The sequence below is a fragment of the Mytilus galloprovincialis genome, chromosome 6, assembly GCF_965363235.1.
Source record: "Mytilus galloprovincialis chromosome 6, xbMytGall1.hap1.1, whole genome shotgun sequence".
Lineage (NCBI taxonomy): Eukaryota > Metazoa > Mollusca > Bivalvia > Mytilida > Mytilidae > Mytilus > Mytilus galloprovincialis.
This window is the reverse complement of record NC_134843.1, coordinates 6304612-6322430: the sequence shown is the minus strand read 5'-3', so window position 1 is coordinate 6322430 and position 17819 is coordinate 6304612. Positions and strand designations below refer to the sequence as shown.

The following is a 17819-nucleotide window of genomic DNA, read 5'->3' as shown; positions in this document are numbered from 1 at the left end:
ATTATGAAATATCGACATTTTTGTATCCATTTCGAGAACATATAGCAATTAAAAGTCAATTAAAGCATATTTTCTGAGAAACATTATTATTCATTTATAACAATGTTTTATTCCAAAACTGATAGTTTACTTAGTTTAAATAAACGCTTATTATTCAAAATACAATTGACAAAAAATAAGGTAATACAATTACTTCAATACATGGGTCAATCGTATCAGCGGTTAAAGTATCAGATCTATGTGATATATCGTACTTTTTTTTTAATTGGACAATTAGTGATTAGAATTTTTTACAGATTGTTTCCAACTTAAAATGTCTACATATTAATATATAAATAGCGTTCGTTGTTGATCTGATTGGTGAACTTTATTGTTTTTGTAAAGTCTACTTGACGTGGTAACATATGACAACATTTAGGATTGCTTTTTAGTGTACAGATGCTGAACAACTATTGTCTAACATATTTCTAAATTTTTCCTTTTAATTTTGCTGCATGATTTTTTCTGATAAATAATATAATGGTAAATTGACATGAACTTCGCCTCTTTCACATGTATAAATAAAGGCAACAGTAGTATACCGCTGTTCGAAATTCATAAATCGATTGAGAAAAAAACCAAATTCGGGTAACAAACTAAAACTGGGGGAAACGCATCAAATATAAGAGGAGAACAACTACAACACAACAGAAACACAACATTAAAATGTAACATACACAGAAACAATCTATTATATAACTATGGCCATTTTCCTGACTTGGTACAGGAAGCAGATAAATTAAGACTATCGTTTTTTATATAGATTAGACCGTTGGTTTTCCCGTTTGAATTGTTTTACACTAGTAATTTTGGGTCCTTTATAGCTTTTTGTTCGGTGTGAGCCAAGACTCCGTGTTGAAGGCCGTACATTGACCTATAATGGTTTACTTTTATAAATTGTTATTTGGATGGAGAGTTGTCTCATTGGCACTCACACCACATCTTCCTATATATATATATATATATATATAAACCAAAATATGCCGTCTCCAAAAACATTATTCGCAGAATACAACGAAATGTCAAACAAAAATCACAATTTCCTTAGTAGTTTAATCACACTTACTTTTATTTTCTTACTTGCTGCATTTGAGATAGAAGATTCGTGCACTTCTGATGTGTCAATGTCAGAAAACTCTACCTTCCTAAGTTTCTTGTTCAATTTGTATCTGTTTTGAATCGTTATTTGAAAGACAATTACTGCAAAATAAAATCTGTAATTATTAATGTGTCTATTCTTTACCGTCGATATTTGCATTCTTTTTTGTTATGAATATTTGTTTTTTGTCAATTTACATTTATGAAAAGATAAATCAATGCCAACAAGTTTTATCATACCAGTACAATTTGTTTTCATCGATTTTCAGTGTTTTCGTACCCATTATGACATACTACTGTGAAAAGAACTTTCAGTTTTGTACAAAAATACCTTTTATTCGTATCTAAAATACTAAATGTACTATTTCATTGAAAATATCAACTTACAAGTTGCTTCTTATCGAGTTATGGTATTCCGCTACTCGATTGTTACGGAGAAATGATATTAGGCAAAACAGAAGATCCGTCGCATAACCATGCCAATGTACTAATTCAGGAACCTGACGGTTGGTTTGTGTTACGTAAAAGTAAAATCACAAAAATACTGAACTACGAGGAAAATTCAATCGTAAAGTCCCTCATCAAATGGTAAAATCAAATGACAAAACACATCAAACGAACGGACAACAACTGTCATATTCCTGACTTGGTACAGCATTTTCAAATGTGGAAAATGATGAATTGAACCTAGTTTTATAGCGCTAAACCTCTCTCTAATATGACAGTCGCATCAAATTCCGTTATATTTACAACGATGCGTGAAGAACAGACATAATAAATAAGAGTCAAAATATGGGAAGAGCAGTCATCACTGTGTTACAATCTCAAAACAAACAATCATTTAAAAAAAAGCACAAAAACATCTATAAAATTAAAAAACACATTCATTGCTTCGCAAGTCTGTAAAGGACTTTGATTTTGATATTGTACCATGCATAGCCTCTATTGAATTTGAAAAAAATATCTCTATCTTTTGGAGTTTTAGACATTGGCATATTGTATAAATACTTGTCTATATTATTAAGGATTGTATGTGGACCTCAAAATGTGTATATAATGATTCGTATCGCTCGGCTTCCGTCACATTTCGTCTCATTTTCTCTGGTAATATGGTATTTATAACAACATTAGGTCTTGAATATGCAAAAAGAATTATTTGAGATACGAAATCAGGACAAGCTTTTTCCATCTTTTATTGTAAACGTTACACTCCATTAACTTTAAACATTTTTTTACATTACCAACTTAATGGGATGCTTGTCGCTATCAAGTACTATTTATCACACAACTTTGACAATAAAAAACGATAATGTCAGTGAATTGTTGTGTGGGTTGTCTGCTTTGTCCCTTTAAGATGCTAGAGTTATTTTTACAATATATTGTCACATATAGTTACCTTGCGGATTCGGGACATTTCTAGGTCGATTTCTATCCTGATTAGTGTACACATTCAGTCCATTGTTCATGCAGCTATAGTAATATACATGAAACAGAAAACATTTTTTGTTAGCATGTACTTTCAATATATCAAAAGCAGAAATGACTCTAAGTTGCATGATATAGGCTAAAAACAAGAAAAACATTTACGCGTATCTATATAATTGAAACATCTTATGCTTTTTCATGTTGCACTCTAGTTACTTTGTTGTTTATCATCTCTCATTTTACACTCTAGTAAATATTTGTGGTCATATTCTTTTCTCCCATTTTGCCCCATTACAATGCTAATATATTCACTGTTAAATATATTGTATACCTCGATTGTATGCTGTAAACATATCCTTCAGTTTCTTCACAGTACAGACAAATAAAGTCCCCTATACAGAGGTACTTTCCCATACCATGAACATCCATCGAGGTAGGTAGCTACAAGTAAAATAAACAAATTACATTCCCAAGATCTTAAACGGTCGTCCAGTATCATTAAGCATAAACTATCTGATATGAAAATAATAATGATATTGGCATGCATTTGCTGTAATGTTTCCCTTCACATTTTTTGAGTTATATGTAGTATATGTTTTGGAGTTTAGTATGACGTCCATTTTCACTGAACTTATAAATATTAATAATGGGCCAGCTGAGGCCCACCTGCAGGCGCGGGATTTTCTCGCTGCGTCGAAGACCCATTGGTGACCTTCGGCTGTATTCGGCTCTTTGGTCGGGTTGTTGTTTCTTTGACATATTCCCCATTTCTATTCTCTATTTTATTAGCCATAAAGAAAAGCTGTGCAGTTCAAATTGTATGGTTCTAAATTAGAAATTGATAAACCATATTCGGTGCTTTGCTTTTGCGCCAATTGGCATTTCATTTGGGCCAAAAATATCTTTCATTTGCGCCACAAACAATATTTCATTTGCGCCAAAATAAAACATTTCAATTATGCCAATATTACAGCATGCAGGTAAATACAGGTAAATATTATAAAACATAAATTTAAAAAAAGACTTGATCATATAAGTTTTTGTTTGCAAAATTAAATATATTCCTCAGAAATCAGTCGACATTAAACCACACAAGTAATGTTAAAACCTTAATGAAACACAGTTCTGTTATAAATAAACGTGATCATAACACCTAATATGAAATATGAAAGAAAACAGTTTACACAAGAGTTATTCTATAAAGCATGAAACACTATTGTAAAGTATACCCTTGCACAAAACTTGTAAGCGACGGCCCTAATGTATTCATAGATATAGGAAGATGTGGTGTGAGTGCCAATGAGACAACTCTCCATCCAAATAACAATTAAAAAAATAAACCATTATAGGTCAATGTACGGCCTTCAACACGGAACCTTGGCTGGAAAATGTCTGGAAAATTCCTCCTCTCAAGTGCATACCATATTGATAAAAACGATAGTCCGTTTTTCATGAACTGCAATCCATTTCATTTGTCTGGCTTTGCAAGGTTTTATTTATTCGGGGTATCAATAAACGACTTGGTCTCCATTTTTCAGAATGTATGATTTGATAATAAACTAAAAGTGTGGTCATCAAATATTACACACTTAATTCTCCTGTTTTATGTCTAAATTGAGATGTATTCGTCATTGATGTTCGATTCCAAAAAGAGTGAATAAAAAATATTCAGCTATATCAAAAAGACGATAATTTGAGCGTTGCGAGTTTACTTAAAAGTCATATAAGTCCAATTACCACCCCACTCCCACCCACCCCAGAACACACACACAAAAAAATGATTTATTTTATTGCTGTATTTACTATTATATGACACATGTACAATGTATATCGACTTTCTTTTAAAAGAAAATCATTGTTTGTATTAAAATCTCTAGAAATGTACTGCTGCTACTGCATTATGGTCTTCCCGTCTTCTAAATAGACAATAATGTATACGTTCAGGTATTGCACATCCAATCTTTTATGGTAATATTCTTTACAAAGCAAAACAATGTCAGTATTCACCTCAAAAGCTTACAAAACCTTTACACAGACTTATTAAGAAGGGATATAGTTACGATATTGTTGTTAGTTCATTAAGGATTTTGGCTTCAAAAAATTATCAAAGGTACCAGGATTATAATTTAGTACGCCAGACGCGCGTTTCGTCTACATAAGACTCATCAGTGACGCTCATATCAAAATATTTATTAAGCCAAACAAGTAAAAAGTTGAAGAGCATTGAGGATCCAAAATTCCAAAAAGTTGTGCCAAATACTTCAATATTGATTCACTTATAGGGTCTTTGAATCGGAACTAAACACATTTATTTAAAATACAGTTGTTGTCATGACAGGGGTTGTGTTTTTCTCGTATATTTTATGATAGTATGATACTAAACCCCTAACGGGAGGGATTGTGCCTGAATTTCATATTATGAAGACATAATCTTTCAATCAGTTTAATTGAGATCTGGAGCTGGCATGTCAGTTAACTGCTAGTAGTCTGTTGTTATTTATGTAGTATTGTCATTTTATTTATTTTCTTTTGTTACATCTTCTGACATCAGACTCGGACTTCTCTTGAACTGAATTTTAATGTGTGTATTGTTATGCGTTTAATTTTCGACATTGGCTAGAGGTATAGGGGGAGGGTTGAGATCTCATTCGCAATTTTGTGCTTGTCCCAAGTCAGAAGCCTCTGGCCTTTGTTAGTCTTGTATGATTTTTAATTCTAGTTTCTTGTGTATAATTCGGAGTCTAGTATTACGTCCATTATCACTGTACACTAGTATACATAATTTTTAAGGGTCCAGTTGAAGGACACCTATGCGAGGCTCTGTCGAGCATTTCCCCGTTTTGGGCCGAATCCTTATATCGTTGATATGTCAAGTCAATGCACTATTATTGTCTTTATTCTGCAATCTAGAAAAAAAATCATTTTCAATTGTTGTTTAATGTGTAAATGTTATTTATTTGATTTAGATATTGGTAAAAATCCGCTTTCAAAAAGGCCTCATACCGGTATCAGGCGGAGAAATATACAACGCCATGAAATGTATATTACCTGTTGTTATGATATTGTAATTATTATGTTTATTTATGTTGGCCTAATTTGTGTTGTATGGCCTGATAGTTGTTTACCAAATAATCTTATAATTGTGCAGTTTAGGAATCACTGGAACAATCACAGAATGATTGGAACTTTCTAGAATGATCCTTATAAAAGATGCGTAATTTTAAACTTCTACGTTATTCCAGAAACTTCCGTTGTAACTTTCCAGGATTTTCCACAATGTTCCATTATAGAGTGTTCTAGAATTTTCCATGACAACACTATATATATACAGACACTAAAGTTAAACTCTCATAATTAAACTTGGACATAGACATTGATAGACATTAGTATTCACAGCATTTGGATTGACACTTTTATTCTACAAACACCATCATACTGGATTGTGACATTAGTAGTGAACGTAATATTCAAATTGGATTCCGAAAGATTTCCGGATACAGATAAAGATAACAGATTGGACTCATATTTTGACAGTTAAGTTAACAGTAATATTTGTGTAATACCTTTTGTAAACTTTTGTATATTAAATATTGTTAAATTTTACTATTGATTTGTGTCTTTTGTTGGCTACAATTTAAAGGCGATTTCTGGCCGTAACAGAAATTGGGGGCTCGTCCGGGAGAACGAAAATATCTTTTTCAAAATTTATTCAATATTTTTATTATAACTAGCCAACAAAATTCTACAAAATGGCATTTGATGCTGGTAAATTTTTGAAAACGCCAGACCTGGAGAGTTTTGATAATTTAAAGAAAGAGGAATTAGTGTTGCTTGCTAAAGAACTGAAATTAGTTTTTAAAGTATCTATGAGAAAACAAATTATAAAAAATTTGGTTATAGACAAATTAGTTGACGCAGAAATTTTAGGTGAAGAGGCTCTTGAACTTAAGGTCGAAAATATTGACGCCTTTAAATTAAAACAGCTTGAATTAGAACATGAACTCAAATTAAAAGAATTGGAAATGAAGGAGATGGAGAAAAGAAAAGAAGATGAATTTAAATTAAAACAAGCAGAACTGGAAATGAAGGAAAGGTTGGAAATAGAGAGAAAAGAAAAAGAAGATGAATTTAAATTAAAAGAACTGGAAATGAAGGAGAGGGAGAAAATAAAAGAAGATGAATTAAAATTAAAAGAACTTGAAATGAGAGAAAGGCTAGAGATGGAAAAACTGAAAATTGAAATGGTCAAAGAAGAAAGCAACACTAAAGTCCAGTCAAAATCAGATTATTTTGATGCAGCAAAAAATATACGTTTGGTTCCCAGATTTTGTGAAAAAACAGTCGATAAATATTTTCCACAGTTTGAAAAAATTGCAAATAATTTGAAATGGCCGAAACCATATTGGACTACGATGCTGCAAAGTGTTTTTGAGGGTAAGGCCGCTGAAATTTATTCCGCACTTCCATCAGAAAAAAGTTCTGATTATGATATGGTAAAACAGGAAGTTTTGAAAGCTTATGAACTAGTACCAGAAGCATATAGACAGAAATTTAGATCTTATAAAAAGTTTGATTCACAAACATATGTGGAATTTGCTCGGGAAAAAGAAGATCTATTTGATAAATGGCTTACGTCAAAGAAAACAGATAACAATTTTGATAACCTAAGACAATTGATGTTATTAGAAGAGTTCAAACAATGTGTTCATTTAGACTTAAAAACACATTTAGACGACAAAACTGTTGAGTCAATACATGATGCGGCTGTAATTTCAGATAATTATACTCTTTCACATAAAAGAAGTTTCAAGAGTCAAAATGTTAATACTTCCAGTGGAAATTACAAAAATCAAAGCACTGAGCGTACTGATAGTAAGCCTGTTCCACAGAATAAGAGTCAGTCCAGTTATAATATGTCTAGTCCAAAATTTGATATTTTTGAGAAGAAGTCACTGACTTGTGCTTATTGTAAGAAGATTGGTCACCTGATGGCTGATTGTTTTAGACTCCAGAAGAAGAATGAACGAGATAATAAGCCGAAGACCAGTGCTTGTACGACACCTTATATTACCAGTACATTGGAATGTCCTGCGAGTCAGGCTTTTAAGTCCAGTTTTTGTGATTATATGGAGGAATATAAACCCTTTATGTCTGATGGGTTTGTTGCTATTGTTGATGATACCACTCTTCAGCCTATTAAAATTTTACGGGACACTGGAGCTTCTCAGACTTTATTGTTAGAAGGTGTGTTGCCTTTGTCCGAGAATACTTCTGTTGGTGCCTCCGTTTTGTTACAAGGTGTAGAGTTAGGTTGTATAGATGTTCCTCTCCATCGTATTTATCTGAAGTCAGATTTGATAACTGGACCAGTTGTTGTAGGTGTTCGTCCTAATCTCCCTGTTGAGGGTGTTACCTTATTGCTAGGAAATGATCTAGCTAGGAACAAAGTGGTTGCTGAACCAATTGTTACCAGTGAACCGGTGGTGGATGTTAAATCACCTGAAGATGATGCTGAATTGTATCCAGCTTGTGTTGTTACTAGGGCGATGGCTAGAAAACAACAAAATGAGAATTTGCAAGAAGACAAGTTTGATTACATGGACCTTTCTGACACTTTTATAGCTGATATTGAAGATCCTGGTAACTCAGAAAAGGCTATTATAAAACCACCTAGTGTTAACAAAAATGTTATTATGCCATGGCCAGATGTAAACAGCCATTCATTAGACCGAAATAATTTACTCGAAGAACAACATAAAGACCCTGAGGTTCTTCAGCTCAGCCAGAGGGCTCAACCACAGGAGGAAGCAGACAAAGTGGCCGAATGCTATTACCATCAGGACAGTATTTTAATGAGGAAGTGGAGGCCTCCTGATGCTACCCCAGAGGAGGAATGGAGAGTGCTATACCAAGTGGTGGTGCCTAAAGTTTATAGACAAGAAATTATTGGTCTTGCCCATGACACCCCCTTGGCTGGACACTTAGGTATAAGGAAGACTTGCCTTAAGATCTTGCAGCATTTTTACTGGCCTAAACTTAGAAATGATGTTGCAGAATACTGCAAATCATGTCATATATGCCAGGTTGTTGGTAAACCTAACCAGAAAATACCACCAGCACCACTTCTGCCTATTCCAGCCTTTGACGAACCTTTCAGCAGAGTTCTAATTGACTGTGTTGGACCTTTACCAAAGACCAAGACTGGAAATGCATATTTATTGACAATCATGTGTACATCTACCCGCTTTCCTGAAGCTATTCCGCTCAGAAATATCAAGACACCTACTATCGTCAAAGCTTTGATCAAATTTTTCACATTAGTAGGACTTCCTAAGTCTATACAGTCCGACCAGGGATCAAATTTCATGTCAGGTTTATTTCAGCAAGTCGTATACCAGTTAGGGATTGGTCAGTACAGATCAAGTGCTTATCATTCAGAATCTCAAGGTGCCTTAGAACGTTTTCATCAAACATTGAAGAACATGATTAGAACTTTTTGTCTTCAATTTGACCGAGACTGGGATGATGGAGTTCACTTTCTACTTTTTGCGGTTCGAGAGGCTGTTCAAGAATCCCTTGGATTTAGTCCCTTTGAGTTGGTATTTGGTCATACTGTAAGGGGACCGTTAAAATTGATTAAGGAAAAGTGGCTTACTGAACATACTGACTTGAATCTTTTAGACTATGTATCTAGATTTAAAGAAAAATTGTATACTGCTTGTCAAATTGCTCAGAAAAACTTAAAAAATGTACAGAACAAGATGAAAATATGGTATGATAAAGATGCCAGGGACAGAGTTTTTGAGCCTGGTGATAGCGTACTTGTATTTCTGCCTGTCCCTGGACATCCTTTACAGGCTAAATATTGTGGTCCTTATACAATAGAGAGTCAAATTAATGATTTGAATTATATTGTAAAAACTCCAGGTCGGCGCAAACAAAATAGAGTGTGTCATATTAATATGTTAAAACCATATTTTGAGCGTACTAATGTACTATGTGATAGTAAACCAGTTGCCACTTTAGGCATGGTTAAATTTGAGAACAATCATGACAAACCAGATGTAATTGAACCAATTTTTAGTTGTAAAACTATGGAAGAGACAGTTAGATTGAAAAATTCAGAAATTTTGTCAAATTTAGATTCAAAACTTGCACATCTGTCTTTTGATCATAGAGAAGAAATAAAAACTTTGGTATTTTCTTATAAAAATCTTTTTCCAGATGTGCCAAACAAAACCACTGCTGTTTGTCATGATGTTGATGTCGGAGATGCTTGTCCAATTAAGCAACATCCTTACAGGCTCAATCCACTCAAACTTGAAGTTATGAGAAAAGAAATTAAATATATGCTTGACAATGATATTATTGAGCCGAGTAACAGTGAATGGAGCTCTCCTTGTCTCCTTGTGCCAAAACCAGATAAAACTTTTCGTTTCGTGACTGATTTCAGAAAAGTAAATTCAGTCTCAAAATCTGATTCCTATCCGATTCCAAGGATAGACGATTGTATTGACAATATTGGTCAAGCAAAATTTGTGAGCAAATTTGATTTATTGAAAGGTTATTGGCAAGTTCCATTGACACAGAGAGCTCGTGAAATATCAGCTTTTGTTACACCAGATGGCTTATTTCAATATACTGTAATGCCATTTGGCATGAAAAGTGCTCCAGCTACATTTCAAAGAATGATCAATAATGTTATAAAAGATTTAGACTGTTGTTATGCTTATATTGATGATCTTATTGTATGTAGTGATAGCTGGGAACAGCATTTAACACATTTGTATGATACTTTTGATAGATTGTCATATTCAAATTTGACTGTTAATCTTGGTAAAAGTGAATTTTGTCAGGCCACTGTTGATTATTTAGGGCATACAGTTGGCCAAGGTCAAGTAAAACCTATTATGGCTAAAGTGGAAGCTATTTCCAAATTTCCACCTCCTACAAATAGAAAACAACTTATGAGATATTTAGGCATGATAGGATTTTACAGGAAATTCTGTTCAAATTTTGCTACTGTTGTTCAACCATTGACTCATCTTTTACGGAAAGATTCTAAATTTATCTGGAGCGGAAATTGTCAAAAAGCTTTTGAAAATAGCAAATCACTTTTAATTAATAGTCCAGTTCTGATTACTCCAGACTTTGAAAAACAATTTAAACTTGCCGTTGATGCAAGCGATGTAGGAATAGGAGCTGTTTTATATCAAGAGACAGATGATAATGTTGAAAAACCTATATCATATTTTTCTAAGAAATTAGATAAACATCAGAAAAATTATTCAACTATTGAAAAAGAGTGTTTTGCAATGCTGTCAGCACTTCAACATTTTGATGTATATTTGAATCCCACTGTATATCCTATTCTTGTTTATACTGATCATAATCCTCTCACCTTCATGCATAAAATGAGAAACAAGAATCAGAGGTTGACTAGGTGGAGTTTATTGTTACAGGAATATGATGTAATTGTAAAACATATTAAGGGTAAAGATAATGTAATAGCTGATGCTTTATCTAGAGCTTATTAAATCACTTTGTATATATAATGTATTTTTGTTCATATTATTCATGATAAGTTTTTGTTACACTAAAACTTCTTTTAAGGGGGGAGCTGTTATGATATTGTAATTATTATGTTTATTTATGTTGGCCTAATTTGTGTTGTATGGCCTGATAGTTGTTTACCAAATAATCTTATAATTGTGCAGTTTAGGAATCACTGGAACAATCACAGAATGATTGGAACTTTCTAGAATGATCCTTATAAAAGATGCGTAATTTTAAACTTCTACGTTATTCCAGAAACTTCCGTTGTAACTTTCCAGGATTTTCCACAATGTTCCATTATAGAGTGTTCTAGAATTTTCCATGACAACACTATATATATACAGACACTAAAGTTAAACTCTCATAATTAAACTTGGACATAGACATTGATAGACATTAGTATTCACAGCATTTGGATTGACACTTTTATTCTACAAACACCATCATACTGGATTGTGACATTAGTAGTGAACGTAATATTCAAATTGGATTCCGAAAGATTTCCGGATACAGATAAAGATAACAGATTGGACTCATATTTTGACAGTTAAGTTAACAGTAATATTTGTGTAATACCTTTTGTAAACTTTTGTATATTAAATATTGTTAAATTTTACTATTGATTTGTGTCTTTTGTTGGCTACAATTTAAAGGCGATTTCTGGCCGTAACACTGTTGAAACCACAGCCGATGTTTAACGAATAGTTTGAGTATGGAATAAAATATCAACTATAAACCTAAAACATAATGATTTATAGGTTTCAAACAAAAAATATTAACAAGTGAAATATGTTTTCCAAAAATAGTAAAAGAAATAACTTTGAGTCGTTCCACGCTTCGTTATATAAATTGGAAACAAGAACAGGTTGAAGAGGTCATATGTATAATTAAATATAGTTTCGGCAACTGCTATTTAAATATTCATAAGGAAAAGTGATATCGGGTCAGTGACTGTAGATGACATAGAAATATACAGTCAACGCATTTTGACTGCTCAAATAGAACGAGTGCAGTATAAAGTTAATCAACCAACAGCTTTTCCGTATGTAGTGACTTTATAACCATGACACACAGTCATTAACCTTCTTTTATAACCTTTTTTCTTTATTCTTCCGTAGGCAGAGGAATTGAATCTATGGGGAGAATGGTTTAGTTACAAAATCAGACAAGACATCAGTAAATAGGGCTGGCAGAGTAACAAAACAGAGACAACTTCAAAACTTTACCACAAATACGCAACATTTGACGACAAACGCAATCGAGCAATCTGTATGTTCATGTAAACCACATACATGTATATTGTTATATTGTACGACGGTTTATCTTTTATCTGGGTCCAATGTAAACATTTCATGGATTGTGAGATGTGGCCAAATACTTTTTTATAACTCTATTGAATATAGATATGCAACCCAAGTGACAAGACAGACTTATTGCACTCGTTTATGATCGCTCGACCATACATGTTAACCTGAATAGAAACACATGAAGTTATCAAAAATGTGTAAATATTGGCTACATTTCCTAAATGCATTTTTCGTCCACGGGATTTTAAAAGATCTATCGTAACGTTTTGTTACTTCTTCTTTTAGTATATCAACTTGATTTTTTCTTATATAAAAATGTCTAGTTAGCTAATGAATAAGGGTTTTTTTACCCAACAATACATCAGTATGTCAAAATCGATAGATTGATATTTTTTTTTTTTTATTGAAAGCGTGCAGTGGCCAAAATTACAGAAATATAAACATCGTTAACATAAATCCTATTCATCGATATTTTAAAAAACACCTTTCTCAGTCTGACTTTAATAAAATTTCATTAATATAGATTATTCAAATATCACCACAGCTCGGGTATATGTACATGCATGAATATGTATTGTTTATACCTTCTCAGCTACAGTATTTGTCAAAACGTTACCTTAAGGGCATACGATACAGTTACAGGGAAGGTAATGACGTTGCTAACGTAAAATGTTATTTTCGCGACGTCAAACTATGACATATCGGGAAAAGATGCATTTTTCGACTGATTTTTATCATTCAAACTGATTTAATTTGAAAACGAGTGCATGGACCCCTATTTTTTAAAACAGCAATTTGTTTCATTTTGCAAGGAGATTATGTGACCCAAATTTTATAAAACTGTAAATAGCGCAATTTTTTTAATTTTGATAAAGATGCAGCAAAAAATGACGTTTTTTCCTCTATTCATAAACATTTGATAAATATAGAGTTATTTCGGAATAAAAATTACATAATTTTCAATGATACTTATAAAATACAGAAATTATCGATTATTTAACAAAAAACAATTTGTGTTTATCTTTTAAAGCAAAAAAGTTACGTCGTTCTTTCTAAAAAGAAAATACGGACACAAATCTGAATTTTGAGCAAATATACAAAATTTCGACCTCATTTTACTCAAAAAGTAGCACATGAAGGTATATTTTTTATGACATATTTGATTTAATCAGGTAAAAAATAGCCTATATGCAAATTTTCATCAACTTGTAAATACAGGTTCAAAACTGTATCGTATGCCCTTAACACCAAAACTTCTGATCATATGTGATCTTTGTTAATGAGTTTCGTCCTGAATATCCATGAAATATTTTCCACTGGACGTTAACAATCACATGCAGTTATTTTGGTTATGTCTTGATGGCGAAAATGTAATTGGATTAAATCGAATGTTTAACTTAAACTTATTCTCGAATATGATACTATAACAATGACTTGCAGAATTTGTTCTGATTTAAACATAATCTCCATTTTATATATGATAAACTATTAGTTTAATTTAAATTTACATATAAGTTTTGGTACTATTTTCAGATAAACGAACATTTGCTTTTCTTTGCAATTTTGTTTTCATTATATTTCAAAGACTGCTTTTTTAGCGCGTTTCAAATAGTTTCAAAATTATAAATGACTTGCAAATTTCTTACCTTTGAATAAGCTTTACTTTTCTCTATATAGCTGACCAAAACAAAATATTAGAAATGATACTACCCTTGTTATCATCCACACTCAATATCATAAATATCAAAAAAGCTTAAATCTAATTCAATTTCAAGCATTTTGTCATTATTTACCATTGCTATTGTATCCTTAGTGGGTATTAAACAAACATAATTCCCTGTTTTATCTTCAGTAATCTCAAACATGTTTTCATGTAGAATTCACCAGAGTAATGTTGTTGCTATTTTGTGAACATGTTCCTTTGGATGTTATATCAGGAGACACTAATAACAAATCAGACAATCATTCAAGTTCCGTGATTTTTCCTCATTAACCATAATTTAGATATGGACTAATTGTTAATTTCATTTTTTTCTTTTTTGTCCGTTTTATTAAACACTGACCCAGTTTATGTAAATAATGGTAATTACACATTTACATGTACATCACAAAATCTAACAATTTCCTCACTAGTGCATACATAAGTTGATATTTGGTGTCAAAACTAAGACTCCGCATCATAAATCATAGTATTTACTCTAAGCATTGAAGTGACATAGTTAATATAATACTTATATGCTATGAAATTTGCAGGGAACCTCGCATGGATCATCAAAAGACGGCGTAAATAATTGTAAAAAACTATTTGAACTCATCTATACCAATTATAATTCTATGTTCTGACAGTGTTGATTTAGTTACACAACATAACCGAAGAGACATCACCATATTTTATTGAAATACGGTACTCAGAAGGGCCAATGAACGACTATTTCGTATATAATCATTAAAGCATGATTTTCGCATTTTTAAACTTGTTTATCAAACGACAAGGTACGATTTCGTGCCAAGATGACTCGAAAACCAAACACATTTCTAATATCTCGTATTTTCAGAAATTCGTTTTGAATGCACGTACTTTGTTAATGCATCCTTACCATGTCGGAGTTACACAGAAATGACATGATAGACGAAATTAATATTTTTTCTTATATTTTTACTTGCACATGGTCGGAAATAATACGGAGCACAACCATCGCCCAAACAGGTAATGTAGTTTATGTTTATTTCATCAGTGAAGAAGAAATATTTTCGATGACACCTGTGCTCCTTGTTAAAAGACCCCTTCCGAGTTTTGTCCTTCATCGGAAACACTTAAAATGACATCAATTTCTATATAGAAGGGACCGCCGGTATCCCTGCACTATAAAAGTTCATAGTGGTCTTTACTAACTAATCTAAAATTAAGGTTTGTTCTGTCAATATGTAGTTACAATTCCCTAATGACAGCGGTGCTGATTATCAATAATAACAATACAATTTGCAACATAATTCGTGCAATGTAGCATCACATCACAACCGCTCGCTGAACATGGGAAGGAAGTGACGATGGACCTAAACGTACTGATGATGTTCGCGTTTAGTCAACAACATATTCTCACATTTGGTCCGTCTGACAAAACGAGCCAATGAAGTCACCATAAAGACATCAAATAGTGTAATGAAGCCTAGGCTAATTTTCTCTTTTTCTTAAAAACGTGTTTGGATGATAAAACATAGGATGAGCATTGTCTTGAAGCAATACTTACAGGGCCAAATAAGTCCTTAAAGGTTACTTTGACCAATGACTCAAATCTTTAATTTGATATTTATTTTATTACAATTTTTATAATTAATAGACAGGATAACACTATCTATCAAAAGACAGTACAACAGACCTCACAATGCAATAAGAATATATATATATACATAAATACATGATGACTAAGAGCATTCCATATGAATGCCGACTGTCTATCAGATGTTAAGCTAGGTATTGCATCACTCTAAGAGTAGTACATAATGGTATGGATGTCCCACGTTGCACAATTTCACAAACGTTATTATTCGAATGGTCGTATATAACTGTGCACAATGCTAATAGCATTTCTACCTCAATGTACTGATTTAGTGTATAATTGCTGCAAATCTTAATAGTATTTATCTCTAATGTTTTATATTCGAATTCCCTTCCGTGTTTTATATCAGAAATTCATTGCGATTTTGTAAACAAGGGATATCTTTATTATTTGTCAAACGACTCTTTTTAATTAAGTATGAGTGTCATTCATTATGTTCATACATGTATGAGTACGTGTTTACATAATTTTATCAAAAATAGGGTATTTACACATACAGTTTTATCCAATCAAAGTATTTTATAATGTTACTATTCTAAGAGTTTAATGATTATCCAGGCTAGGCGTTCAACATGTTTGCACTTATAGTCCATACAGAAACTTATGCTTATTCTGACACTTCATCAATAGTGCATAGTAAAGCCAAAGAACTGCTTACGATGCCAATAATCTTTTAATGGAGAAAATGTCAATTTCTTGCAGGATTATTTATATTTTTGTCATTATGAATCAATATAAATGCATTCTACCTACTTATTCCACGAATAAATGGACTTCGTGACAAACAGTAAAGATTATGTAGATTTCTAACAATTTTGATTTATTGATATTTTCAAACATAATTCAAATCAATTTATTAGTACTTTAAAACTTAGACTTAAATATATGTATTTATATTCAGTTTTTTTTTTTTTTTTTTTATTTTAAAGTCAGACATGTTCTAACTATTGCGTGAGGAATAAAACTTATAATCCTTTCTCTTTGCTTTCTGAGTTAATTCTGCAATTTCAATCATTCGTAGCTCTTTTGACTTCCGTTAGAATAAAGTGACAGCCATTTCATGTCAAAACTATATATAGTTCTGGCTTGCACTAAAAAAATAGCAAACTTTTAAATTGAATATAAGAACGCATTGGTTCCAGGGTGTTTGATAGAACAATACAGGTACACATGTACTTCTAGTGTGTGAAACGGGTAAACTATCCCCTAAATTTTTTTAAACGTTCAACAGAAAAAGTTTCCCAACCTAGACCCCCTTCCATTATTCTATCACATAAAAATAATCACAGCATTACATAAAAACAACATAATTTGCTGCACTCTTACATATACAATTAACTTGGTATTATTTATACATCTAGACATCAAAGGCAGCGTGAAATAACTTACTAATTGCAAATTTAACTGTCAAAATTTAAGATAAGTGGGTCGTTTATTTTTTCTCTTATCTTCTACATTATTATCTTTTATAACATTCTTTTAATTCATAATTATATGGCATGGTCTAATAATTTAAAATTGTTAGAATATCTATTAAACGCTGCAAATCTAATTTTCAATTTTTATTGACAGAGAAGTTTCATAATGTCTATTATCCAGAACAAAGGTGTTGTCAGTTTTCAGTTTAAATACAAAACAACTTTCAAAATGGTTCTTTAGAAAGTTGGTTGCATGCTAAAAAATCAAAATGGTATTTCATCAGAATCCACTTTTCAAAATATTGTGTCAATTTTATTTTAATATGAATATAACATAGAATTTTTGACGTTAACATAGAATATATATTGATGTGTAGAAGTTCTAAATGAAAGGATGTACAGATCCCTCTCCGCTGTGTAGAAGTTCTAAATGAAAGGGTGTACAGATCCCTCTCCGCTGTGTAGAAGTTCTAAATGAAAGGATGTACAGATCCCTCTCCGCTGTGTAGAAGTTCTAAATGAAAGGATGTACAGATCCCTCTCCGCTGTGTAGAAGTTCTAAATGAAAGGATGTACAGATCCCTCTCCGCTGCCGCCTTTATATTGATGTGTAGAAGTTCTAAATGAAAGAGTGTACA

The 17819-nt window shown here is 32.2% G+C and overlaps 1 protein-coding gene across 2 annotated transcripts in view; it reads right to left on the bottom strand.

The window, feature by feature from the left end:
- Positions 1 to 17819, bottom strand: part of LOC143078804 (inositol 1,4,5-trisphosphate-gated calcium channel ITPR2-like) — a 115646-nt gene that overhangs the window by 89028 nt on the left and 8799 nt on the right. For both annotated transcript variants that reach the window (XM_076253785.1, XM_076253786.1), the window contains exons 3-5: positions 2894 to 3003; positions 2534 to 2607; positions 1106 to 1239 (exon numbers count right to left, since the gene is read on the bottom strand). In XM_076253785.1, the coding sequence (XP_076109900.1) occupies positions 1106 to 1239; positions 2534 to 2607; positions 2894 to 3003 (318 nt within the window). The remainder of the gene's footprint in view (positions 1 to 1105; positions 1240 to 2533; positions 2608 to 2893; positions 3004 to 17819) is intronic.